Below are 26613 nucleotides of genomic sequence, written 5' to 3' on the forward strand. Positions count from 1 at the left end.
TCCTTTAATGGCTCTTTCCACCGACAGAAAACATCGGCAAACACGAGCTGACGACGAAGGCTGGACGTCGCTGACCCTAGTGTTCAAAATATTACCAGGCCTTTTTAAAGATGAAGGGCAGATGCAACCCCCCCCCCCCCACCACATCCTCCCACGTCCCACGGTTATTAAAGTGCAGGCAGCGCTTGATGCCGATCAGTAACAGGATTAAAACACACCATCCCTCCAGGTTCCATCAGTCCCAGTGGTGGAGGTTGTTTCACTGTTTGTGACGTCTGACGCTCATCGTTGCCGGCAGCAGATTTAGCCAATTGTGAGTTTCTAATTTGCAATTACGCCGAAAATATACAACTCAAACGTTCTCTCGCCGCTCTGATTTTTGATAAAACGTTGAGGGAAATTACGTGAACCTCTTAGTACTGATTGCAAAAAGAAACATTCATTTCCAAAGCCACAAGAATCTACTCGACGATATATATTTATAGCAGGAAATGCAGCTCTATAGATACTAGAAATCTATCATTACTATAGTACAAGGGTACACTCTTAGAAATAAAAGTTCTAGGTAGAACCATATCAGGTTCTTCGGCTTGTCCAGGTAGAACCTTTGTTTATAAAGGTTGCGCCTGGAACCCTTTTGGAGTGTTCCACCAAGAATTCCTCTGGATCAAAATGGTTCTTACTGGAACCATTAGTGTTACCAAGAACCCTTTCCCAAAGAAAGGCTTTTTCAGAAGCGGATGGTTCCAGCTAGAACCTCAGCCCTTGTAGAAGAACCCCTTTGGAACCCTTATTTCTAAGAGTGTGAAATAAGAGTTCCAAAAGCGTTTTTCAAGGCTTCGTGGTAACACTAATGGACTACGACTGGAACCATTAGTGTTACCAAGAACCCTTTTAAAACCCTTTATTCAAGAAAGGGTTAACTGAATCTAAATGGTTCTTATTGGAACCATTTGGATCCAGAGAACCCTTGGAAAACCCTTTCCCAAAGAAAGGTTTTTTCAGAAGCAAATGGCTCCAGGTAGACCCTCAGAACCTTGTAGAAGAACCCCTTTGGAACCCTTATTTCTAAGAGTGTACCACTATTTTGCACACTCAGACAACACAAATGACTTAAAATGACGTGGCAGTTAATGATCACTTATACTTAATATTTAAATATATAGTTCAGTGTCGTGTTGAAGTGCGGTCACATGAGGTCAGTGCTGACGTAAACACCACCAGTTGCACTGTTGAACCAGAGATTTGGTCGTTCTTACTAAAGAAGCATTGCGGCAAAAAAGGAGACACCTGTCGGAAAATCCCATAATAGCCACTGAGCAAAAAGGCCGCCTGCGATATCTTAAGAATGTGTTCCGTGCTTTATTTTGCCATTTGATCGCGTTTTCCCGGCCGGAAACCGAAGTGTCGTAAACCATTCGTAGACCGTGTTCTCCATAGAGAAAATCAGAGATTTTACCACCACATCGCGCAGGAGCTGTCGACTCACTGCTGCCCCCTTCAGTGAGTTCAAATGTTATGTTGAGAATGTTATGTGCTTGAAATCCTTTGATCGGATTCACCTCAGTGGCAGAAACTTATCAAAGAAGGCAGCAGTAGACCAGCGCCTCCTGTGTCCCGGTGAGCTAAAAAAAAAGACTATTTTCTCTATGGCCTTTGGTGCAGGAGGGCGATCGCTTTACGAACTTTAGTTTCTCGCTGGAAAGGAACGGCAAAATAAAGCTGACGCAGGTTTCATTCAGGGAAATGGGTTTTTGCTAAGTGGCTAAAATTAGTTTTCCCTTTGTGTCGCCCCCTCCCCCACCCACTGACTATGACTCAGCATGTCATGCAACGACAGAACTATCTCTTCAACATGCAAATACTTATCAGTTATGCTGAGATTGGTGCATTCCAATCGTGTTATTGTTTACTTTAATGAAAAAGGGAGGGAGGGGTTGCCCCAGGTCTCCAATAATGTCTTAAATGTCCCAAACTATTGATGCAGGAACCGATGACATGTGTCTTCCATTCAGGGAGAGGTCACTAAATGTTGAATTATCATCATCATCATCGTCGTCATCACCGTGAGGTCATATTTAGCAGAGAGGCTCATTACCTTGACCACCAAAACAAGCATTCAGGTTACTGCGTGGATACCAAGGAATGTAGCCAACTAGCACCAAGGCAGCTAAAAACAATACTCTCTTATTTACATTCTGATTAGGGGCTAAAAAAAAGTGCAGGCATAGGGTTGTGTAAAATAAAATGCGGGCGGGTCTTAGAGGGAATCGAACACCTGAAAATAGCCTCATTCTAAATTCTTTAGCATAGGCAGAATTACCTTTGTTGAACACTGAAAAGGACAAATAAAAGAGATTGACAGATTGAGAACAACCAGAGAATCATCGTTGAGGTTAAACACACACTTATCTCACTTTATTTTTTTTAAAAAAGAAATGTGCTTTTTTTTTCTTCGTTTTTCGTCGAGCAAAACGAACGAATACAAACCTTTCGCTGTCGGAAATCTCGGCTAAACCCCTTCAAAAAAGGCCATTTTAGAGAAGGTGAATGAAAACACGTTACCAGGCGGGGATATTTTTTGGCTACGTTCCCGTCGTTATCCGACCGAGTCTCGGTGGCGACGCCTACCTTTGAAATTCGGTCGGATCCTGGCGTCGTAACCCGACACTTTGCCCATGAGTTTGTCCAGGAACTCGGACGGCGGCATCGGCGTCGTGGCTTTCCTCGCCGCCGCTTCTTTCGACGCCGCCAAGCTGCAGAGAGAGGGAAAAGTACGCTCGGTCAGAGTGAAGCACAAAGACAGCGGTGATGTATGAACGGCTGCGGTCGGACTGTAATGAGGAAGAAAAGTTTTGACAGGCGGGAAAAGATGGATGTGAGATTAGACTGGAGTCATAATATATCACTTTTCTTTTGTACGAGTTGTTGAGTTTCACATCAGAGGCAATTCATCATTCTGCAACAGAAGCACTGGCACTGGGAGAAAACAGCAGAGAGTAAATGCAGGAACGGGTCAAAGATCGCAGTCGCCTGGTGATAGACTTATCGTTTACAAACCAGGAAAAAAAAAGTACTGAGAGGGAAAAGAGAGCAACAGCAACAAAACCCTTTAAATGTACATTAACATTGATATGAAACGACTGAACAGGAGACGCTGGACCACTGACACAACTAACTCATTCACCACTGCGTCAAACATCCCATTTTTAACTACAGTCTCCTGAAACAATTACTGGATCCACCACCTCAACCCGACCTAGAGACGGTTCCTGTCAGAAGCTAGCTAGCTTCACATGGGCAGCCCATACACAAGCAGAAAGGGAACCTGCCTTGTGACCGAAGGGTTGCCGTTTAGAGTCCCTGCCCGGTCAAGGGCTGGGCTAACCCTGAGCAAGGTGCCCAATCCCCCAGTGCTCATTGGTAAGTGGACACTCTTAGTTGACCCCAGGCCACAGCCATCCCAGTGCTGGCCCCATCCATCCATCATCCATCTACAGTACTTCCCTTTCCCTGGCCACATCATCCAGCTCTGACAAGTCAACGTCAACGTCTGCCATTGTTTGCATTCTGGTTTGGCATTTCCTGTCAGTTGCTTGCCAGCTAGCTTCATGTGGGTAGCCCATAGACAAGATTTTGATCCCTGCCTGGCCAAGGGCTGAGGTAACCCTAAGCAAGGTTACCCCTGGTCCAATCCCCAGTGCTCATTGGTAAGTGGACACTCTTAGTTGACCCCAGGCCACAGCCATCCCCAGTGCTGGCCCCATCCATCCATCCATCCATCCATCCATCTACAGTACTTCCCTTTCCCTGGTCACATCATCCAGCTCTGACAAATGAGTCAAGTCAATGTCTACCATTATTTGCGTTAGTGACTTCTGGTTCGGCTTTTCCTGTCAGTTGCTAGCCAGCTAGCTTTATGTAGGCAGCCCATAGACAAGATTTAGAGAATCCCTGCCTGGCCAAGCAAGGAGGTAACCCTGAGCAAGGTTACCCCGGCCCAATCCCCAGTGCTCATTGGTAAGTGGACACTCTTAGTTAGACACAGCCATTCCTAGTGTTGGTCCCATCCATCCATACACTTCCCTTTCCCTGGAGATCTTGACACCAATGGTCTGGCCCTAGACCTATTCCTTGTTGGATGTACCAGGAGGTGGCATCCTTACCATGGGCCCCGGTATCACCTCAACCACATCCTCCTCATCACATCGGGAGCAGTGTCTCTACTCCAGGATGGCTGAGCGAGACCCCCACCCCCACCTTTCTGACAATTCATAGTGCCGATAACAAGCATGGATCAAATGATAGGGTTAAAAATCTGGCCTAAAAATGTCACATATGTGGATTATCCGCTGTGGCGACCCCTCGAGAAGCCAGATATTGGATAGACTTCGGGTAGCCTGTGGAAAGGGAACTTGGCTTGTAACTGGAGGGTTGCCAGTTTGAGTCCCCACTAAGTCAAAAAAAAGGGCTGGGGTACCCTTGAGCAAGCTACTCAACCACCATAGCTCCCCGGGAACTATATATTTAGTATGTAAGTATAATATGTAAAACTAATACTCAAAAATGTGCGTTTGGTGAAAGTGTCAGTCCTCGAATGAAACCCATTCATTCATTCATTGTTTACTTCACATTACTCTTGGAGGTTATCCCAGCATGCACTTGGCAGGAGAGAGGACCCGCCCCCACACTGAGGCTTCAAGTGAGATTAATTTATCCTCGTTTACTGGTAATTCCATTAACTTTTTTTTTTTCTTTAATCTAATTAGATTAAAAAACTGAATAATTAAAAGTGAACTTCTTCTACAGTGCGTGCTGACTGGAGTTTAATGCATTAGCGGTCACGCACAGGCACACTCACACACACACACACATACACACACACACACACACACACACGCACGCACGCACACGTCAGGTCTTGAGGTGGTCGTTCAGTGAAACGCTCTAATTCACTTAAGCGTTGCCGCGTCGCGCTGAGAGCAACATTGATTTTACAATACAGCCGTGGTATTTGCACAGTTGACTTCTTTACCTTTTATTAAGCCCATCGTGCTCATTAAGATCCTCTCTGCATAACGTCAACATCCCCACCACGACCTTTAGTCCACACACACACACACACACAGCTTCAGCCACACTTAAAATAAAATACATAAATAAGACGGAAAAACACAGTAATTGGCTGTCGATCGTCATGGCAACCCACACACTCTGCCGCGGTTAAGTACATATTATATCGACTTGTGCGTGAAACGATGTCAATGTCGGGTCGATATTGACGTGACGCGGATTCATTTGACTCTGTTGTTGTTGTTGTTGTTTATTACAGTGGAGACAAAGGTGCAAAGAAATGAATAAATAATGACATGTCCGTGTTTAGTTTGACTTTAAAATCAATCAATTAATCAATCTTTAGGTCATTAAGGAAAACAACAACAACCTCCTCAGCTGTCATGAAATATGATAAATAATAAATGTGCATTTTCACATATGTGAATGTAAATCATGATCATTATAATTGTAAAAAACTGAATAGAAAGTACTATATGTAGTATATACAAGAAATAAACAAATGTATAAGGAAGCAAAGGAAGTGGGGAAACACTATCAGCCATGAGAGAAGTAAAACAGAGGCTAAAATACAATAAAATACCCCAGCAAATCAGGAAATACATATAACCAACAAAAGATGAACATGATGGGTGAAATAGGTAAAAAAAAAACAGTTAAAACAGACTGAAGGGCGGAATAAAAAGGTGTAAATAAATAATAAAGGTCATGGAAAAACCCTGCAGGTTAAAAAATGGTAGATATTTTAAAAATAAAGTAAATGCTCAGGTCTTAAAGACTGCTCCAAAGACAGGGACTATAATATATATAATAATATATAGTATAATATAAATATAAACTTCCATACTCCACACGTTTGTGTTTCCTCAATCTTAAAACTTTTTTTAGCCTCATGTCCTTGAAACGTTGAAGAATGACCCGACAATAACCTTTTACTTATCGTACAAATTGACAAAAAACTGTCACGACTTTTACAGAAATGTCCTTATTGTCCTTGTTCCCCCAAAACATCTCCATACAAGAAGGACGTCACGTGAAAAACTGTCCAAAGATATTCACGACCTACCAAACGTCTTCCTTTGAAAACCAGACATGACTTTTTAAACAAAGTCTCAATCCCCTCCCCCATCCCTCTCAAAACATGTCTTATCCTTCAAACATGTCCTCTACGTTCATAAGAAATAGCTCTAATAATAATATAATGATAATAATAATATAAATAAAGCCTTTTGCCGGGTGACTCAGATCAGTAAGAGAAGAGACAGCGAGGACCGAGTTGACCCGCGGTCTCACAGCGCTATTGCATTAGCAGCCACGTTTACTGCCGTTTCCATTTGCTTGCATCATTTCCTGCTTACGCCTGGAGGAAGAACGTGTGACAGTCGAGTGATCCGAGCCATAAACGAACCGCTTTCATCCGACTGCAGCTTCGCAATCACGTTTGTTAGCAAACAAAACAAAAGGGGAAAAACCTCAAAAGCGCCGAAGGTCGACGGATGATGGTTTTTCTACGATCGAGGCAGCTGATGGTTGATAATTAGGTCAAGTCAACAAACCAGGGTTTGTAAACAATAATATGTAAGACAAGTAAAACTATAAAATAGATTAAATTATAAAATGGTAAAAATCTCATTAGACACATCCAGGTAGAATTTTCTCACCATCAGGTGAGCTGCTAATAGGAGGCTGTGATTGGTCAAAAAGTCTAAGGGTGAATTCCAATTCCTATCTTAACCCTCAATCTCAAAAATGCTCCCTCTAGTGCAAGTGCTGTCCCGATTCTCAGAAAAATTAAGTTGAGGGTCAAGTTTAAGGGCTGTATCGCCCTCAATATTAAGATTTTCCGAGACCACCCTTGGGAGCGAGGGCTACCCAGAATGCATTGCGTGTTTTGACATAACAAAGATGGCGCCGAAAGAGTACGCTACAAATGAAGTATTTTCTTTGTTAATAGAGATATAAAAATGATGAAAACCATTGTATTATCTCAGTTTAGGCCCATATTATGGATTACTGACGTTGTTTTTGCGTAACATTTATTTTACGATCTTTTGTCAATAGCCGGCCGGTGCGGACAAGCGATGGTTTGCTATGGTTTACTTTTCAATAAGCCGTGGTGTGTGGTAACTGTCAGCTGAATATGTCCGTGGTTGTGGTATTTGTATGAGTATCATCTTATAACTAACTGACAACCTGACGTAAATGTGTTCTTCTTCTTCTTCCTTTTTGGAGTTGACAGACTGGACGCAGCTTTGGCGTTATTCTGCCCCCTACAGTCTGAAGACGTATCTGCATTTAAGGAGTGTCCCATTTCTAAGTAACAAAACACTTGGTTTTGAGGCCAGTTAAGATTAAGGGTTGAGCTCGAGGGTTAAGATAGGAATTGGAATTGGCCCCTAATTCTCTCTCAAATCATAAGATTTCTATCATCATGGAAGATTATTATGAAATCGTTCATCAATAACAACATAAATATTCTTATAACGTCACACAAACACAACTATAAGGAGCAACACACTGTTTAAAGTGATAAAAAACAATAATGAGTGCGGGGGAGGGGAGCGACGACGCCTCCTCCATCACTGCTGCCGCCGCATGAAACTCTCATTAAGTCAAATGACAGATGATTCAGTCAATTACGCTTCAATCGTCAGCCTCCAAATGCAAAAAAAAGAGAATCCACTGTGACTTTGAAACGGGCTAAAAATGTGACGCCCGTCGTGATGAACGGTGTCATTATAACGAGGCGTCATCAACACGTTAACCTACGACGACGCCTTCATCACCAGAACTCAGAGTCCACGAGGTGAGCTGTTTTGTTGGTGTTCGCCTCAGGTTGTTTTCATGTACACAAACAAACAAACATGATGACGCCGAGGTAAACAAACACAACAGGGAAGCAGGTAAACAACAACACACACACACACACACACGTTTTCATCCGACTCTAATCAGAGAAAAACACCGGCAAACAAATCCTACAGGAACCACACAGGCAGTGAGCGGAGGTGGTGATGAGTGTGTTTTTGTGTCTACATCTTTAGCAAATTGTGGGGACATGTTTGTTGAACAAACACCTGCTCAGTGAGGACCTGTCCGTGTTTTGGGGACATTTTAGCAGATCCTCACTATGTCCTAAGTCTTTTCCGTGGGTTTGAGACTTGGGAAACGTACAAACTATGATGCTTTTGTTTAAGTGGAATTTTGCACGTTTGGTCGCATTTATTCTCTACACAGCTCCCCCTACAGTTTGGGAGTACGTATTGCTGCAACACCACCATAAACATCCATCCATCCATCCATTATGTACGGCTTTATCCTGACTGTTGTCACATGTTATTCTCTGCTTCTTTTTCCGCATCAAATAGAAGGTCACAGGTTCAATTCCCTGCTCCGCTAGTCTACATACTACATATGCCCAGTCTGCACAAATATTTCTAAAAAACAATCTTTCTATCAGTTCATTATTATTTATATTATTTATATTTATTATTTCTCACTACGTGACATTCACCCATTCTCGAGTTCTCTCAAGTTTCTATTTATTGTTGTGAAACAATATCAATATATATCCCTAAAGGGAAAGAATAACAATATATAATAGGTGTTTTACTAATATTTTGTTATAGTATAACTAAATATGGCAATGAATATTATTCAATGACTTCTTGCCAGATTTGTGTCCTGGAGGAACAGCATCATCACAGGACAGCAAATAAAAATACACCGTGTACTTGAAGTTTAAATGTAAAATATACAAGTTGGCAAAATGTGAAACATAAGTCATCAAGTTTTTATTAAAATATAGACTGAATATTTAAATAAATAGATGTTGTGAGCATCACTACTGTCGTTTGGTATCTTTTATTTACTGAACGTGTTCATAATTTAGAGTTTAGTGCACGCCTCGTATGGATTAATGCACTGGGCGTGTGTGTGTGTTTGTGTGTGTGTGTGTGTGTGTGTGTGTGTGTGTGAAGAGGAAGAGGAGGTGAGGAAGGACGAGTGAGCGACTGCGGAGGTGAGATAAAGCAGATCAGAAAATGAAGGTTTTCCGCGTCGTCTGCGTCCAAACGGTGAACATCTGCTCAGGTCAGAGGCAGCAAAGCTTTTTCACACACACACACACACACACACACACACACACACACACACACACACACACATACACACACACACACACACACACACACACACACACACACACACACACACACAGACACGTCTGTCCGTTAAGCTGCAGATGTAAAAACCTCCATAAATCATCACCCTGACAATAACGACATTATAATATTCATAACTCGTTGATGAATAACGTGGTTTTTAACGTCTCACGAAGGATAAAGATGACGTTTAAGAGTAAGAAAAAAATAAATAATAAAGCCGTAAAAAAAACATCATCACCTCCAGTGATGCAGCACATTTTCATTAAACTTCACATTTAAAGTTTTACCTCTCTATTATCTTTTTTTTTATCTACACCAGCTCTTTTACTTATACTGTATATATATATATATGTATATATATATATATATATATACATATATATATGTGCTGTGATTGTATGTCTGTGCCTCGTGGGCATAAATAAAGTTGTATTGTTTTATGATATTGTATCAAGTGATGCAGCACAACATAATTACAGTTGTACTAATCAATACTTTACTGTTTATTGTTTTCGCAGTGGAATAATAGTCGACTCAGTGTTTTATAACGTACATAAATAACAGATGTAATCGCTCTGAGTCGGGAAAGGAAAGACAGTTTTCTCAGTTTTTTCGCTCTCTCGCGTCGCAAACGCCGTACGCTGTTCTTTTATCCGCCTTTACGCAGACGATTCACTCGTTTACATCAACGAATTTCACTCGTTGTCGGAACCAAAGCAGAAGAGATATGACGACAATTTAACAAACTGACAGAGGAGTAAACTCAGCGAGAGTTAGAAAGTGTAAGCCCCAAATATAAATTGTGTTTCATACTTAAGATTTTAAAACTAGAAATCTCCCAATGATAACATCGGTAACATCGCGCTTCTTAATCCCTCAAACTACAGGATAATATGACCATCTGTTCAAATTAGTGTTTTTCACTTTAATTACATGGTTCCGACGCAAGTTCCCCGAATAATAATCTGTTATATTTGATTATCAATACATTATACAGAGCTTAACAAATATATAAGAACATGACCCAAAAACACTGCATTAATAATTATCAAAATATATGTTTTTATATAATTCTATACACTAGTATGTAGAAGCTCTTTAAACGAAATCATATTTTTACTGCTAAAATATGATTATTATCGTCAAATATAGTAGTAAATAATATATATAATGTTATATATATATTATATACAAAGTTTTAGGGGTTGGATGTTATGTTTGAGTAATTTTACTGCCGAAATGTGGTAATAAAAACTTACATATAAAATATACAATAACTTGTTTAGTTTTAAACACATTTTTGAAATATTTCTAAAATATTTGTTTTCTCATATTTATGACAGGGGTCTAATAATTGTGTTATGCACTTTATATTTATATCAAACTTATATCGAGAACTAGTTAAATGATGTTAATAACACTGCAAAAAATAAAATATGTTTTCGTCAACAGGCTCAGAACAGAACAAATTAATTAATTGTAGTTTAACTGATTATGTGGTGACATGATACTGTAAAGTGGTAACCACAAAAAATACCCATAAAAAGTAAATATAAGGATCCTGTAAATATGGAGTCATTTTTGTCAGGTGGTCAAAAAACGTTTAAGTTTAAATGACCGATGATGTTGTTTTGTAAACGCTGGACGAGAAACTTAAAGAAAAAACACAATTTAACGCTGATTTGATTCTCTTTTTAATAAACGCAGACTTTGTGTTGAGATTCAAAAGTGTCACGAAAAGATTAATGACCACAGAGAAACAGCAACATCTTCCTCATAATAATAGATCTGTCTTTGTATATAACAGTTATGTATATATATATATATATATATATATATATATATATATATATATGTATATATATTATGAGGGACTGTGCTCCGTGCTGTTAAATGATGACACGTTACGCCGATGACGGTGCGACGCTCATCAATCACATCGCGGGTGATTGAATTACAGCCGTCGTGACGGATGATGCTGATGATCGGAGTGAAAAGTTGAAGTCAACATCACATTAGAATCGTTCACGCGGCGTCTGATTAATCGCGCCGCGGTTAGCCCGTTAGCTTCTGTTTATTCACCCCCGAACGTAAGCGAATGAAGTTTTTTAATTCTCTGACGTGTCAAAGTAACTTTAAGGAAACTTTTCTTTCTTTTTTTTTTGGACGGAGTGCAGTTTCCCTGCAGAATCTTAATTTTCCCATTAGTGACCTGGTTTCAACATGATCTGATCTACTTTATAAAGTTGTATCAGAGTTATTTCTTTTGTTGTGATAAATTGAAGTTTTGCAGAAGTTATTTTAGTGTTTTTTTCCGTTTGTTTTTGAACAATGAACTTCTCCTTTAACCTCCCAAAGAAAGTTTGACGATTCAGATTATTTGTACATCTTTGTACTCCAATGACGATCCGAGTGCATCTCTTACCGCAAAAAACATTTAGTTTGCAGAACGGGTGACATTTACGATGTTCCTTGAATGCATGTCGTAAGCTTACGTAGTCTTTCTTTCAGTTTTACTACACTAAATCATAAAAAAAAACTCACTAAATTAAAGATACCAGAATATGTGAAGCGATGTTTACGACATTTTACCAAATTAGATTATCTTCAACATTTTCAACAATGACTTAAACTTCCAAGCATGTGGTCCTTTTTTATTATTAGTCTGGGCCATAATAACGACAGATAATCAAATACTACACAAAAATACTGGACAATCTCGCAGATTTCAGAACATTTACCGGGTTCCTTGAATGCATCTCTTGAGCTCAGAATATTTGACAAATACAACAATTTTCTGAAAAGCATTTTTGCTAGAAATGCCAAAAGCTAGTTGACAACATTTACCGTGTTCCTTGAATGCATCTCGTAAGCTTACGTAGTCTGTCTTTCAGCATTATTACACTCAATTATTTAAAAAAACTCACTAAATTAAATATACCAGAATACGTGAAGTGACGTTTACGACATCGACTTATTTTAAATATTTAAGTCTACATTAAAATAACTTAAAAAAACGTGAATAAATCATTGTTGATCTATCTTATCAACAATGATTTAAACTGCCAAACACCTTTTTAATATTAATCTGGGCCACAATAATGACAGATAATCAAATATCTGCGCAAAATACTGGACAACCTCGCAGATTTCAGAACATTTACCGGGTTCCTTGAATGCATCTCTTGAGCTCAGAATATTTGACAAATACAACAATTTCCTGAAAAGCATTTTTGCTAGAAATGCCCACAGCTATAGTCAAAGTCTGTAATCTGAGGGATTATCACCTCCATCTGCAGGTATCAAACCTCTTCATAGACTTTTGTGTTCAATAAATAAATCCTTGAATTCCTGAGTGACTGCGGCGACGGAGCAGATGTTTTCAGGGAATAAATGACAAACCGTCTCGGTTTCACTTAAATATGCTTATTTTTTTTCTCATGTAAATTCAAACCAAATGAGCGTGTTGTTGTTGTTGTTGTTGTTGTTGTTGGAGGAGGAGGAGGAGGAGGAGACTCTCGCTTTAGGCCAATCAGGATATTTAAGTCGTGTAACACGCGGTGGCCTTTTCAACGCTTTCAACGTTTGACCTTTATTCTCTCCGGACCTCCAATTTGGCGAGTCCTGTAATTTGTGTAAATGTCAGCGCACAGAAGAGACGACGACGATACGTGACAAAGTCAAATCAAGATCAAGCCTGAGGTGAGAGACGGAGATAGAGATAGAGACAGAGACCTTGCATCTAGATTAACAGATTATTTTATTCTACGATGTCTGAAGAACATGTTTGGACAGGAAACTGGAGTTTGTAAACCGCTCACTCTCCCACACCAAAGCCCATGGAGAAAACCAGCGTTTTCAGCTCACGGGGCAACACAGGAGATGCTGGTCTACTGCTGCCTCGTGTGGTCAAATTGTGTAACAGTTCATTAAACCCGAGAGTTTCTTGTGTTTATCTGTATTTATCACGTACTTTGAAAGTAAATTTTAAAATTACCAATGGGGTAAACTCACGTTTTGGAAAAAGTTGAGTTCAAATATAACAAAACTGACTAAAAAATTAAGAAAGTTATTAAGAAATAATGACTTGTATAATAATTAAATATTTAATTAAAATGTGTCTTTCTTTTTAAAATTAAGCTGAATTTAAGAATTTACACCACACACACACACACACACCAATCTGTGCTACACTGTAAAAACAGCCCTACTAGAAATAAGTCAAATATTCTCAAATTGGTTTCAATTTTCAATTTAGCCACTTTAAGAGTGTAATGTTCCTTTAATTGAGGAAAAACAGACCAGGATTTAAAGGAAATTGAAGAAATTCTGTCATGTAAGAAATGCGTCTTTAAAATCAGTCTTTCTTTAATTAAGCTGAATTTAAGAATTGAACATTTCTGACATTTTCTTGTTGGAAAAAGCTCAAAGTTGATGATTTTTCACAACCTGATACCTGGAAAAATTAAGGAAAAGTACTTTGTTTTGATTTAGAACTGAAAATTGTAGTGATGTTATTAGTATTATTATTAAAATAGATTAATTCATTAAATTAAAAAAAAAAACAGTAAATTACAGTTATCAAACTGAGTGAAAATCTGCTGAGGTCATCCTCATCTCTGTAATCTGGAGATTATAACCTCAGGTGTGGACGAGTCAAAACATCGATGATCAGATAATCTGAACTCACACTTTCACGGCCACGATCGATAAAAACACATCAGATCTTTTTCTCTCTCACACTTAAATCTAAATCTCTCTGCGACGCCAAATTAGGTGGATCAGAGATTATTATGTCGGCAGCAGATAATCCCCCACCACGACGTGACGAATCCGTGGCTAAATCCTCTTTAACAACCGCGACTGCCGCGATAGGATCTGAAGCTGTCGCAGAAACAGAAAAAACAATCGAGCGTTTTAAAAAACCCCAAATTAGCGTCGACGCACAAACGCACTTCTGAGCTGACGACGGTCCAATCGGATTAGGCACAGATTGGGATTACATCAGCGTGATTAACCCACAACACAAACATAATTTACCCTCGGACGTGAAGCTCAGAAGTCTATCAGCTCTAAACCTGTGGTTCTCTGGAGAAGTTTGTGTCGCTTAATAATAACCTTCTCACTCTCCCACACCAAAGTCACTCACTCTCCCACACCAAAGTCCATAGAGAAAACCAGTGTTTTTAACATCACAGCACACAGGAGTTCACAGGAGTTGTTGATCCACTTCTGCCTCCATCACTAACTTACAATGTCTTATTTTGCACAATTCGGCTTTTGAAAACCTTTGTTCAGATTAACATCAGTGACACAAAGTGACCACAAGAGACAGCAGTAGACCAGCAGTGACCCCGTGAGCTAAAATCACTGTTTTTTTTTACAGTGTATCTGTGATACACTGTAAAAAACAGCCCTAGTCAAATAATCTTAAATTTAGATTATTTAATTATTAATAATTATTAAAAACTACTTTCAGACTATAATGTTCCTTAAATTGAGGAAAACAGACAAATATTTATGAAAGTTGTACTTGTAACTTGTAAGAAATGTTTACTTAAAATTGAATTCATAACTCAGAATTTCTTATATGTTCACACACACCAATCCGTGCTAGTGAATTTACAAATTTGACCAATTTAACCTCAGTTCAGACTGGATTAAATCCAGTCCAGTGTGAATATTTAACCTGAATTTCCTACATTTGCACACACACACCAATATGTGATACACTGTAAAAACAGCCCTACCAAAAATTAGTCAAATCATCTTAAATTGGTTACAATTTTCTTGTTTTAAGACTATAAGGTTCCTTTAACCGAGTTAAAAAATAGGTCAACATTTAAGAAAGTTGTGAGAAATTGTGTCAGAATTTCTTATATTTTCACACACACCAATCCGTGCTAGTGAATTTTACAAATTTGACTAATTTAACCTGGAGCAGCATTTAAAAAAATTGGTTGATGAAATTTCTTCTTTAAGATTCTTTCTTAGTTAGCTGAATTTAAGAATATTTACCTTGAATTTCTTATATTTGCAAACACACACACACACACACACACACACACACACACACACACACATCTGTGATACACTGTAAAAACTGCCCTAGTCAAATCATTTTAAATTTAGATCATTAAAAAACTACTTTCAGACTATAATGTTCCTTTAATTGAGTTAAAAAAATAGCCCACAATTTAAGAAAGTTGGAAGAAATTGTGTCAGAATTTCTTATATTTTCACACACACCAATCCCTGCTCGTGAATTTTACAAATGTGACTAATTTGACCTCAGTTCAGACTGGATTAAATCCAGTCTGAAAGTGTTTTGGTCTAACCGTTTCCTGTGATAATCACTGCTCGTCTGTGTTTCCATGATCAAAGTTTTGGATTTGCTCTCGTTATCCCACGTCGACGCTGAGCTGGAGACCTAACGTAACCGACGCTGACGCGGCAAAAGAAAAAAACAGCCGAGTCATCGTGAGCCGGCGTCTGATTTGCAGCGACGGCCGAATCAAGGCTGCGATCATTAGCCCTAAGTGTTGCTCATTATGTCTCCTGAAGCCTCTGAAGACCTCGATCCCTAATGAGTCTCATTCTGGAGTTTAGTCAGAGACTCAGAGAACAAACCAAAACGAAAAGGCCGCTCGTTCGCTCGCTGCCGTGGCAACCGCCGCTCGGCCGCCGCGCACGCCGATCTCTTATAAGTCGTTCTGGTTGTGATAAGATGTTTATTGTAAAGATAAGGACAGACTTTAGGTTTGAAGGTTTAGGTTTAAGATAAACCTGCTTAGATTAAGACAGAGTTTAGTCATTCTTCACCAATACTAAGCTATTTTTCTCTCAATGTAATATTTTTCTTAACTAATCTTAAGCTTAATTTTGTAAAAGTAAGAATTTTTTTTGTTTGTAATTGCTTATATTTAGAATTTTTGACTTATTTCAAGGCTGTAAAAGAAATATGTGAAATATTCTAAATTTAAGCAGAAAATGCTGGTTTTAAGATGATATTACTTGTTTTGAGGCTGTAAAAAGTAAATTTCTAAGTAATCTCATATTAAAACTAGCATTTTTATGCTTATATTTAGTATATTTCACTTGTTTTGACACTGTAAAAAGTACATTTTTAAATAATCTCATCCTCAAAATAAGCATTTTCTGCTTAAATTTAGAATATTTCACTTATTTCTAGGCTGTAAAAAAGTAATCCCATATTAAAACTACAATTTTTATTATTATATTTAGTATATTTCACATATTTATAGGCTGTAAAAGTACATTTTTAAGTAAGCTCATCTTAAAACCAACATTTTTAGGCTCATATTTAGTATATTTTACTTGTTTTGAGGCTGTAAACGGTTACTTTTTAAATAATCTCATATTAAAACCATGATTTTATGCTTTTATTTAGTATATCCAACTTATTTTGAGGCTGTAATCTCATCTTAAAACCAGCATTTTATGCTTAAATTTAGAATATTTCACATATTTCAAGGCTGTAAAAAGTTTATTTTTAAGTAATCTCATCTTAAAATCAGCATATTTTCCCTCAGATTTAGTCTTTTTATTTTGTTTTTAGACCTTTTTTTGCAGTGCACAAAAGGATCCGAGCAGTGTATTCTCGCCCGGCTGAGCTGCGTCACACACTCCACTGCGCCGGAAAAACACTGCAGATTCACTCACAGAGCACAAAGTCAAACTCCCTCATCTCTTCAGTGAACTCTCCCGTGGTGCAGATCATCAGCTAAAGCCCTATTTTCCGCTCCCGTTGACTCTTGTGTTGCCAACATTTCCGACAAAAAACTCCGCGGTTTAAAAGCTGCTTCCTCACCTGGAAAAAACCAACAAAACACACACAACAACAAAAAATAACCCTGAATCACGTCCAACATCCTGCAGGCGATGAAGTGTTCGCAGATCCTCAGAGTCGACGCTTTGCTTAAATTAAAAAAAAAAGAAAAAAAGATGATTAACGAAAAATACGAAGTGAGCGAGTTCACGTTAACGACTCCGTGGTTTTGCCGACTGCGGGGAAACCAGATTAAAGCTGGCGTAGGCGACCTGCGCTCGCTGTGACTGATCAATAACACAATAATCACGTTTATCACCGCAAGCAACTTCTGTTAGCAAAGGAAAATTTTAAAAAACAACAACAACAACCTTGAAGTTTTCACTCTCCTGAACCGAATCCCATAGAGAAAATGATCGATTTTAGCTCACGGGGAAACAAGAGCTGCTGCTCTGCTGCTGCCTCCGGTGGTCAGTTTGTGTCACTACAGGTAATCATAAAAAGGGATTTTTAACACAGAAATAATAAAATAACACATTTGAACTCTCTGATGGAGGCAGCAGTGGATCAAACACTCCTACAATCACTGATTTTCTCTATATGGGGTTTGGTGTGGGAGAGTGAGTGGTTTACAAAATTTCTGTTTTCCATCTGAAAAGTCTATCAGACATACATTATCTCACATGTCAACAGTTAAAATAATTTTTGCTTAAACAAAAAGTCAAATTCTATAATGGATTTATATCAGTTTTTTGTTATTTGCTGAAAATTTGCCGCAATTTTGGTTCCCCCTAGAGGCCACACCGTGTGACATTAAAGGAAAGCGTTGTCTAATTTTTAATCCACATCTTGTCCAGAGTCACGTTGCAAAATTTCAAGTTGTTTGAGTAAAGTTAATTTTTCACTCAAATCCAAATCAGTGCAAAATCGCCAATTCGCCCAAAAATGGCACTTTGATCCAAAATGGCTGCCTTCCTGTTGGGTTTGCGTCATGGGTATAATTGACTTTTTTGTTGGTCTTGACCTGACACACATATGTACCAATTTTCATCTCAAACCCTATAATTTTTTTTTCCTTAATTATTTCAAGCTTGTTGACAAAAACCTGCAGTACCTCCATGACCCACTAGGGAGTTTGGGAGCTACTGTTTCCACGGTGACAAACGCGACAAAATCGATATGGTACATTTGTCTCGTGTCTACTCGGCGGCGGTCGGGCGCCTGTTACCGAGTTCCAGCTCCGCCCCCCCCCCTCCCCCCAGAGGCGGCTGATGTCACGGTCCGATATTTACGATGCAAATCCGTCTCCGTCTCTGTTCCGCTGATCAATAATGTATCATCATACATCACTTTTTGGAAAATGAACCTGCCCAGAAGTTAATTAGTAAAAGGTGACGGCGGCGAAACTGCGGAGAAGACTCGAGAAAATTGATCACAGCGAGAGGAAGGAATAAAAAAAAAAAAAAAAAGAGCCGAGCGTTATGATTTGTTCTGATGTGAGATGTGAGCGATAAATAACAGAACAAATGAAAGAGCCTGAGGGCGGAGTCATGAATCACGGGCGCTCGCTTTAATTTGGCTGAAGCAGGAAAGTATGTTCAGAGACAGACTGTGATTTCTGAGAGCTCGGCTCGTCGCCCCCTTTTTTTCCCGTAGTGTCCTTGAGCAAGGCGATAAATCCCCGCGATTCCTGCTCCGTGACCACTGAACTGTCACCTGTGACTCCTGTGATCGGGGGGGAAACAGACTCCGCCCTCTGGGATTAAAGGGGATTATTGAAGGTGGAATTGGAGCCAACGATCAAACGCAATTATCGGATTATTGGACCCAACTGGCAACTTTTTAGCAGCAAAGTACATTCTCTTAAAACTAGTTTTTTATCACATTAGTTGTAAAAATGTTTTTGTTTGCGTCACATTTTACACATTTAAGAAGCAAAAATGTCATATTTTGATGAAATAACAAAAACAAAACCTCTATTTTAGAGAAAGCAATTTACTTGATGTGTAAAATAGCGTAAAATATACAATTTTTGGACAAAAATGGTGTAAAATGTGAAGCAAACCACAATATTTTTTATTTTTTTTACAAAATACAAAATTTTGATGAAATAACAAAAATAAAAACTTCTATTTTAAAGTAAAACAATTTACTTTAGTGCCGTGAATTTCTGCAATATTACATTAGTTAGAAAATGGTGTAAAATAATTTTTTTGAACTGTTTCCTGTTAAAGGAGAATAAAAACTGCAATTTTTTTTAAATTAACAATTGTTCATATTTCAGGACAATAACAACAAAACTCATTCAATTTTATTTGGTAATCGACTAATAATTGATTAATCTGCGGATCGATGCCCTTAATAAATCTCAGAGCAGAGTTATATAATGACCATCATCATGTTATGCTATGCTATGCTATGCTAGCTCTCGTTCAAGCTGAATGTATAGGATTCTGCTGAGTCATGATACAACACATGCACATAGATTTAAACATAGAGCTGAAATTGGAAAACTTGTGATTTCACTCGCAAATTATTTTTTTTAATAATTAAAATTAAGTTGTCAGATTTTTCAGTTACTCGAATGTGAATATTTTTCACATTTTTCTACATTTTCTGACGTTTTATAGACCAAACATCAAATAAATTAATTATATAAATAGTCGTTAGTTGCAGCTTTAATCCGTTTGTTGATTTTACTCAGGATTTTGTTGCAATTACTTAATTTCATGGAGCTCCAAATAGCAAACATTTAGTTTTGAAAAATAATAATTTAATGGTTATTGTCCTACAATCAAAACCAATTTGAGCAGTTATGGTTTGCTAAAAGCTCTTTATTTGAAACTGTAGTAGTTTTCACTATTTAAGAATTATAATAATAATTTGTATTTGTATTCATTTGTATATTTTCTTATTCTATATTCTACAAACACACATTTTCTTCTCTATAACTTATTTACTACAGGAAGTCAAACATGTCAAATACAAACTCTGTTCTTCAACGACTTTACTATTTTACACTCACTTCAACAAGAGCAAAAAAAAACAAAAAAAAATACATATACAAGACGTATTTCTTCAGGTTTGACCTTCACACAAACAAACAGACTCTTTTCTCTCCTCAGCGTTTCACGTTCAACAGTTTGTCAGAGTAAAAAAAAAAGACGAGAACGAGTCGAGCTAATGAATGTCACGATAGAGAGAGAGAGAGAGAGAGAGAGAGAGAGAGAGAGAGAGAGAGAGAGAGAGAGAGAGAGAGAGAAAGGTTAAGACGCTGTGAAATATCACTCACGGTGAAAGTGACATTCTGTCACAACACTTCATCTCACTAACCTTTGCTTTAATGAACAAAACCACCTTCAACAACTTTTACTTAACACCGACTTCATTTCCTTCACTAAGGAGCTCGGTTTGTCCTCCTGTCAGCAACTTCCTGTCAGCAACTTCCTGTCTGCGGTTAGCGACGGGTCAATGCGAATTTTTCAGACCAATTTTATGTTTTCATAGGCGTGGGTTTATCGTCTGCGTAAGTTTGACCTCCTTTGAGCAACTTCCTGTCCGCAGTTTTTGTCGGATCAATCAAAATTTTTCGTGATTAGTAGTTAATCACCTGAGTATGTTTCCATCCAATTTTGGTAAGAATCGACTCACCGATGACGTCACAATGGACAAAACTGTAAAATTCCGTATTGCGAATTTTGGCGGCAATTGAAATTTAACATTGCATAAAGACGCGGCTCCCCCTTGTGGCACTACAACATAAATCAGTCAGACTGTGACTGCGATGTGGGATAGAAATCGTGTTTAAAGCGAATAGAGACCAATTTTTTTGTTCATGTTATGTTTTCATAAACGTGGGTTTATCGTCAGCGTAAGTTTGACCTACTTTGAGCAACTTCCTGTCTGCAGTTTTTGACGGATCAATCTAAATTTTTCGTGATTAGTAGTAAATCGCCCGAGTATGTTCCCATTCAATTTTGGTAAGAATCGACTCACCGATGACGTCACAGTGGACAAAAGTGTAAAATGGCATATTACGAATTTTGGCGGCGATTGAAATTGAACATGGAAAAACCTCATTGAACGAAGTTCAGGTGAGTTTATCTCAGCGACGTCTTCACAGATCACGATGAAATTTGTCACGTTTATGTAAAATGGTAAGAAAAAGGCAACAAAATGCTATGCTATAATTAGCGTTGATATCAGCATAATTCTTTATCGACAGACTCTGCTACTGCTGCTTATATAAATAAGTGTAATTCTATAAACACGTTTTATACCCCCCAAACACATACCCCCCATTTTGTCCTTTCACCACAACCTGTCTAGGCAGATGCTGCACATCTTTGAGTCTGGTAATTGTTGTTGTTTCCTCTTGTCTCTATAATCTTAGAAAGGTTTTTATTTGACTATTGACTATTTCAAGGAATTTACACACACACATATATATATAACAATTTAGACTTAGTTTAAAACTAAGAGGAGGAGGAGCTTATGGCATAAAACCTCCATAATGTTAGTGTTCGAGCAGCGAAAGACTTAAAAAATAAAATAAAAATAAAATTGTTTTCTATTGATTCAGACAACTGAAGCTTTAATAATTAAAACAAATATTTCATTTTATTTTGAAAAGGTTGAGTCACATGATGCCCTAACCATAACCCATGTCCACCATGGCACCCTGTCATGTGATGTGATGGACGTGTGTGTGTGTGTGTGTGTGTGTGTGTGTGTGTGTGTGTGTGTGTGTGTGTGTCAAGGTCACCTTCAATGAAAACACAGGTGTAAAAAAAACAACAATAAAAGCCCGGGGCACAAACAGAGTCGTCGTCATGGCGATATAAATGATGGAGCACGTCGTCTCTATAGATTCTGCATGAATAAATAAATATATAAATAAATAAATATAAATATTTATTTACATATCGACGGTGCCGCGGGTCGCACAGATCCATACGTCAGGTCACGTGACCGTCGTCTGTGTTTCCGCTCCACAGATTCACAAGCTTTTATCGAATCCTTGGGACGAAAAAGGTCACGGTGTTTTTCCTCCAAGAGGAAGACGAAGATGAAGAGGAATCTTTAGCATACGGTGGTCGCGTGTGTGTGTGTGTGTGTGATTAATCTGCGTCATCACCATGGCGAGGTGGAGTTTTTTAGTTTTCTTTCCCTCTTCAAACGTGTGCGTGTGTTTGTGTTGTTGTTGTTGTTGTTGTTGTTGCACTGCGGCAAAGCAAAAGCCGTAAAAACACACACACACACGGTATCATCATCGATTCTCCTCACACTCCCTGACGCAGATTCAGCTCCTAATTGATTCCGAAATCAGCACACGATCGATTTCCCCGGAGAACAGTTTGGACTAAACGCTTTCTTCGCCTCAGATTAAACAGAAAACCTCGTTTTCCTCGTGCGCTAATTTAAGAAATTCCCCTGAAATTTAAATACTTAAATGTCGGCGTCGTCGAGTAAAAGAAGACTCATTTTAAATAAACGTGGTAGAATTCCACTGGTTTCACAGATGATTATAAGAGTCTGAAAGTTTCTACACTGCAAAAACAGTCCTGCTATAACTCGTCAAATCTTCTCCAATTGATATAAATGTTCTTGATTTAAGAAAACAATACACTTTCACACTTTAATATTCCTTAAAATGAGGAAAAACTAATAAAATTTAGTGAAGGAATTCTGTCCTGTAAGAAATTGAAAACAACTAATAAATATTTTTTTAAATTTAGCTGAATTTAAGAATACAGACCTAAGGATTCCTTATATTTGTACACACACCAATCTGTAATCTGATATTGCACCAAATATTCTTAAGTTTTCTTGATTTACAGAGAGAGAAAAAATGACTAGAATTCTTCTAAGTAGCTTCTAAATTTAGCCACTTTAAGACAAAGTAAAGTTCCTTAAATTGAGGAAAAACAGAGCAAACGTTAAGAGCGTTGCATTTATAACAAGCAAAGGAATTCTGTCAAATAAATACTTTGCACAGACACCAATTCATATCAGTGAATTTCTAATGCGACTTAAAATACAAAATATTATTAAATTTGTTTAAATATTCTTGTTTTAAGAAAAAAATTATGTGCCAATAAGGGTAAAATTTTTATTTTTATAAGTGTGATTTGTAAGGAAAACTTATTTTAAGTAAACATTTTTTTACAGGACAGAATTTCTTTGAAAATTCCTTAAAGAATTCTTAGCAAGTTAGCAGATATCGTGTTTTAAAAACATGAAACATTTAAATCAAATTAAGAATATTTGACTTGTTTCTCGTGGGGCTGTTTTTTACAGTGTAACTCCAGTATAAAAAGCTAAATTCATGCATTTTTTTTTTTGCTTCTTTTTTTTTTAAACTGTTAATCAGAGTGTGGACACACACACACACACACACACACACACACACACACACACACACACACAGTGAACAGACATTAAATGTGTATTCATCAGGTTTGGCCCCGGTCAATGACAGAATAATCAATGTTTAGTAATAAGGCGGAATGTGGAATGAGGTGTGTGTGTGTGTGTGTGTGTGTGTGTGTGTGTGACACAGAGATATCAATTAGTGCAGGAAGTGCAGAGTCCAGGCTGAAGGAGGCGCTGAGGCAGCAGTTTTTCCTCCTCCTTCATTAACTAAACACTGTGTCGTGAACACACAACAAATCATAAAATATAAAAAAATGACAAATAATAGAATAAATAAAATCATCCCCCGACTGTCGACGCTCGCTCAGACGCTGCGGAGAAATAATAATAAAAAAAGAAAATGAAAATATCCGTGCGCAATAAAGCGTCGACGCCTGCAGGTGGAAAATGTGACGACGTCTGAAAATGATTTTTAAAAACGAGTCATTTACGATTAAACGTGAAGAGTTTAAATGAAGGAAAAACTGCAGCAGATGTTTGAAGAGACAAAGAAACGTAATAAATCTGAGATTTGTTTGTTTGTTTGTCTGTTTGTTTACAGAATCACAGGGAAAAGTGGTGAACGACCTCCTGAGGAATCTCTTCTGTTTTCTTTGTATTTTTGCTTTAACATTAGCAATGTTAGCTTGACCAAAAACTACGGTTAACTGAATATATATGTATATATATATATATATATATACATATATATGAATAATAAAAATAATAATATAATTCTCTGAAAAGAGTCAAATGAGATTTATCTCTGTGATGCCTCGAGTTGAGCTAACAGCTAAGCTAACAGGTGAGTCGGCAGATTTCTTCATTACAAAATGTATCTCCTGTTGCTCTGTTCATCTGTAATTGCGCTAACAGCTAAGCTAAGAAACAGATTATTTTCCTGCCATGATTTACTCTCCTTGCTGTGTTCATCTGATAGAGCTAACGGCTAAGCTAACAGGTAAATCGGCAGATTTCTTTGCAACAAGACCGATCTCCTGCTGTTTGGTTCTTCTGTAATTGAGCTAACAGCTAAGCTAACAGGTTAGTCGGCAGATTTCACAACACAACAACAAAAACTAGAGATTACATATTTAAATTAGCATTCTTGCTATAATCCAGCATGTTTACGTCTTGCATTTGTGACAAATATTTGTTAACGTGAAGTTTCCCGATTAAAAATGGAATTAAGTAAAGACAGTGTTTAAATTGTGTGTTTTTAAAATGTTAAAATTCCACTATTTTTCATTTTATTTTACAATTTATATGAATTTTTCACAGTTTTTGTTGATTTGTTAATTTTTCCTCTCAAACTAGTTCATTCTAAAGTGTCAGAGTAAATCTAAATAAATCACAGATCTTTATGATCCCAGGACAGTGATTTACAGCCTGTGAAGGACAGTGTCCACTCTTTGTTAAATATTTGTCACCTTGTCGAGGACGTGTCTTCATCATCATCATCATCATCATCATCATCAGAACCAGAACCAGAAAGAACCAAACCCTCAAACGTCACTGATTTAAAGACGTAAAACAAACCTTTTAACGTCTAATTCTGACAAGGATTAACGTTGTTTTTACTGCGACATGTTTTCACGTCTCCATCCACCAAAAACGTCAAAGTTAGTCCAACATTAAAGCGTCGCTATGTAATGTTTTCAATAACTGAAATAAAAACGAAAATTCTGCAGGAATTTACACAAAATCTTTCTCTTCAGGGAGAAAAAAAAACAAAACAATGAAAAATCAGTTTCTATCATTTCTGATTTCAACAAAACCCCGAAGATGCAAAAATAGCTTCATACCCATGAGGTCGATGAACTACGGTGGCCTTCACGTGTCAAAAACACCAAACGCACTCTCTGTCTGTGCTGTGGAAACAAGATGGCCGCCTCCATGAAGCAGCAAGAAACTCAGAGCGACAATTATCGCGATTATCCCGAGATTTGTTTACATCCGTGACGTATTAACTACAATTCAGTGAATATTCACGTACATGAACATATTTAATCGTAAACTATTGTTTCAGCAACAACGTGAATATTATTGAACTGATGAATTAAATGAATTTTTTCTACTTTAAACACAATTTTTATTCTGTATTTTCATATAATTACCTGTAGTACAATAGAGCAATGGAGTCAAATCAATGAAATTGCACAATAACTTCATGTACACACACACAAACACACACATACACACACACACACACTGACGTCCATTCATTTAAACACACGATACACAAAGGCTTATCACTAGCTTTTAACCATAACTAGTTAATAACGAATAACTAACCCTAACATTAACCTATAACGACAACTTTAAATCTTAGTCCTAAACTTAACCAGAGGTTCTGCCTCATTAGGACCTGGATTTGGTCTCCAAGAGGACCAGAACACACACACACACACATATTGACTTCCATTCATTTAAACACACGATAAACAAAACCTTATCACTAACACTTAACCATAACTAGTTAATAATGAATAACTAACGCTAACATTAACCTATAACGACAATTTTAAATCTTAAAACACACAAACACACACACACACACACACATACACACACACACACCTGCCTGTTGACAGTCTGCAGACTCACGCCATGAACGCAGCTCTGTCACCACTAATGGTCGCTGTTTGGCCTCCATTCATGTCCAATCAGAGCAGCAGCATCATCACTCACAACTTTGACAGGACGTGTTCACTCCACAGTGCAACACATGATGAAGAAGAAGAAGAAGAAGAAGAAGAAGAAGTGACATTTAAATATAAATATTAATGTTTTGTTTTTCTTACCTGATAAACAAAACCGTTTCCCACAAATAGATCCCCAGCGCGTTTAGTCGCCACATTTTTGCCAGCCTCATGTTTGTGTTCACGAGGAGGAGGAGGAGGAGGAGGAGGAGGAGGGTCACACAAAAAAATCCAGTTAGTGTTGGAAAGAGGGGAGGAAGAGGAGGAGGAGAGGGGGAGAGGAGGTGGAGGAGGAGGAGGAGGAGGAAGGGGGTTTGGTGCTGAGGAGCTCCAAGGTGATCCCGCAAATTGTCCCGCTTTCGTGTCAGATCCAGAGGTGGCCGGTGCTGAGCCGTGACCTCATCACCGGCCGTGGAATCATGGTCCAAAAAAAAAAAAGGAGGAGAAGAAGAAGAGGAGAAAAAAAGGA

The 26613-nt window shown here is 38.1% G+C and overlaps 1 protein-coding gene across 4 annotated transcripts in view; it reads right to left on the reverse strand.

Moving 5' to 3' along the window:
• Positions 1 to 26317, reverse strand: part of glra1 (glycine receptor, alpha 1) — a gene marked incomplete at both ends in the record, with an annotated part of 100239 nt that extends 73922 nt beyond the window's left edge. The window contains 3 exons of one of the 4 annotated variants that reach the window (XM_083906137.1): positions 2324 to 2335; positions 2632 to 2756; positions 26247 to 26317. In XM_083906137.1, coding sequence (XP_083762263.1) covers positions 2324 to 2335; positions 2632 to 2756; positions 26247 to 26317 — 208 coding nt within the window. Of the gene's footprint in view, positions 1 to 2323; positions 2336 to 2625; positions 2757 to 26246 lie in introns of all 4 variants that reach the window. The other 3 variants (XM_083906139.1, XM_083906138.1, XM_083906140.1) reach the window with 3 other exon arrangements.
• Between the last annotated feature and the right edge of the window lie 296 nt (positions 26318 to 26613).

The sequence above is a fragment of the Microchirus variegatus genome, assembly GCF_963457635.1.
Source record: "Microchirus variegatus genome assembly, chromosome: 19".
Lineage (NCBI taxonomy): Eukaryota > Metazoa > Chordata > Actinopteri > Pleuronectiformes > Soleidae > Microchirus > Microchirus variegatus.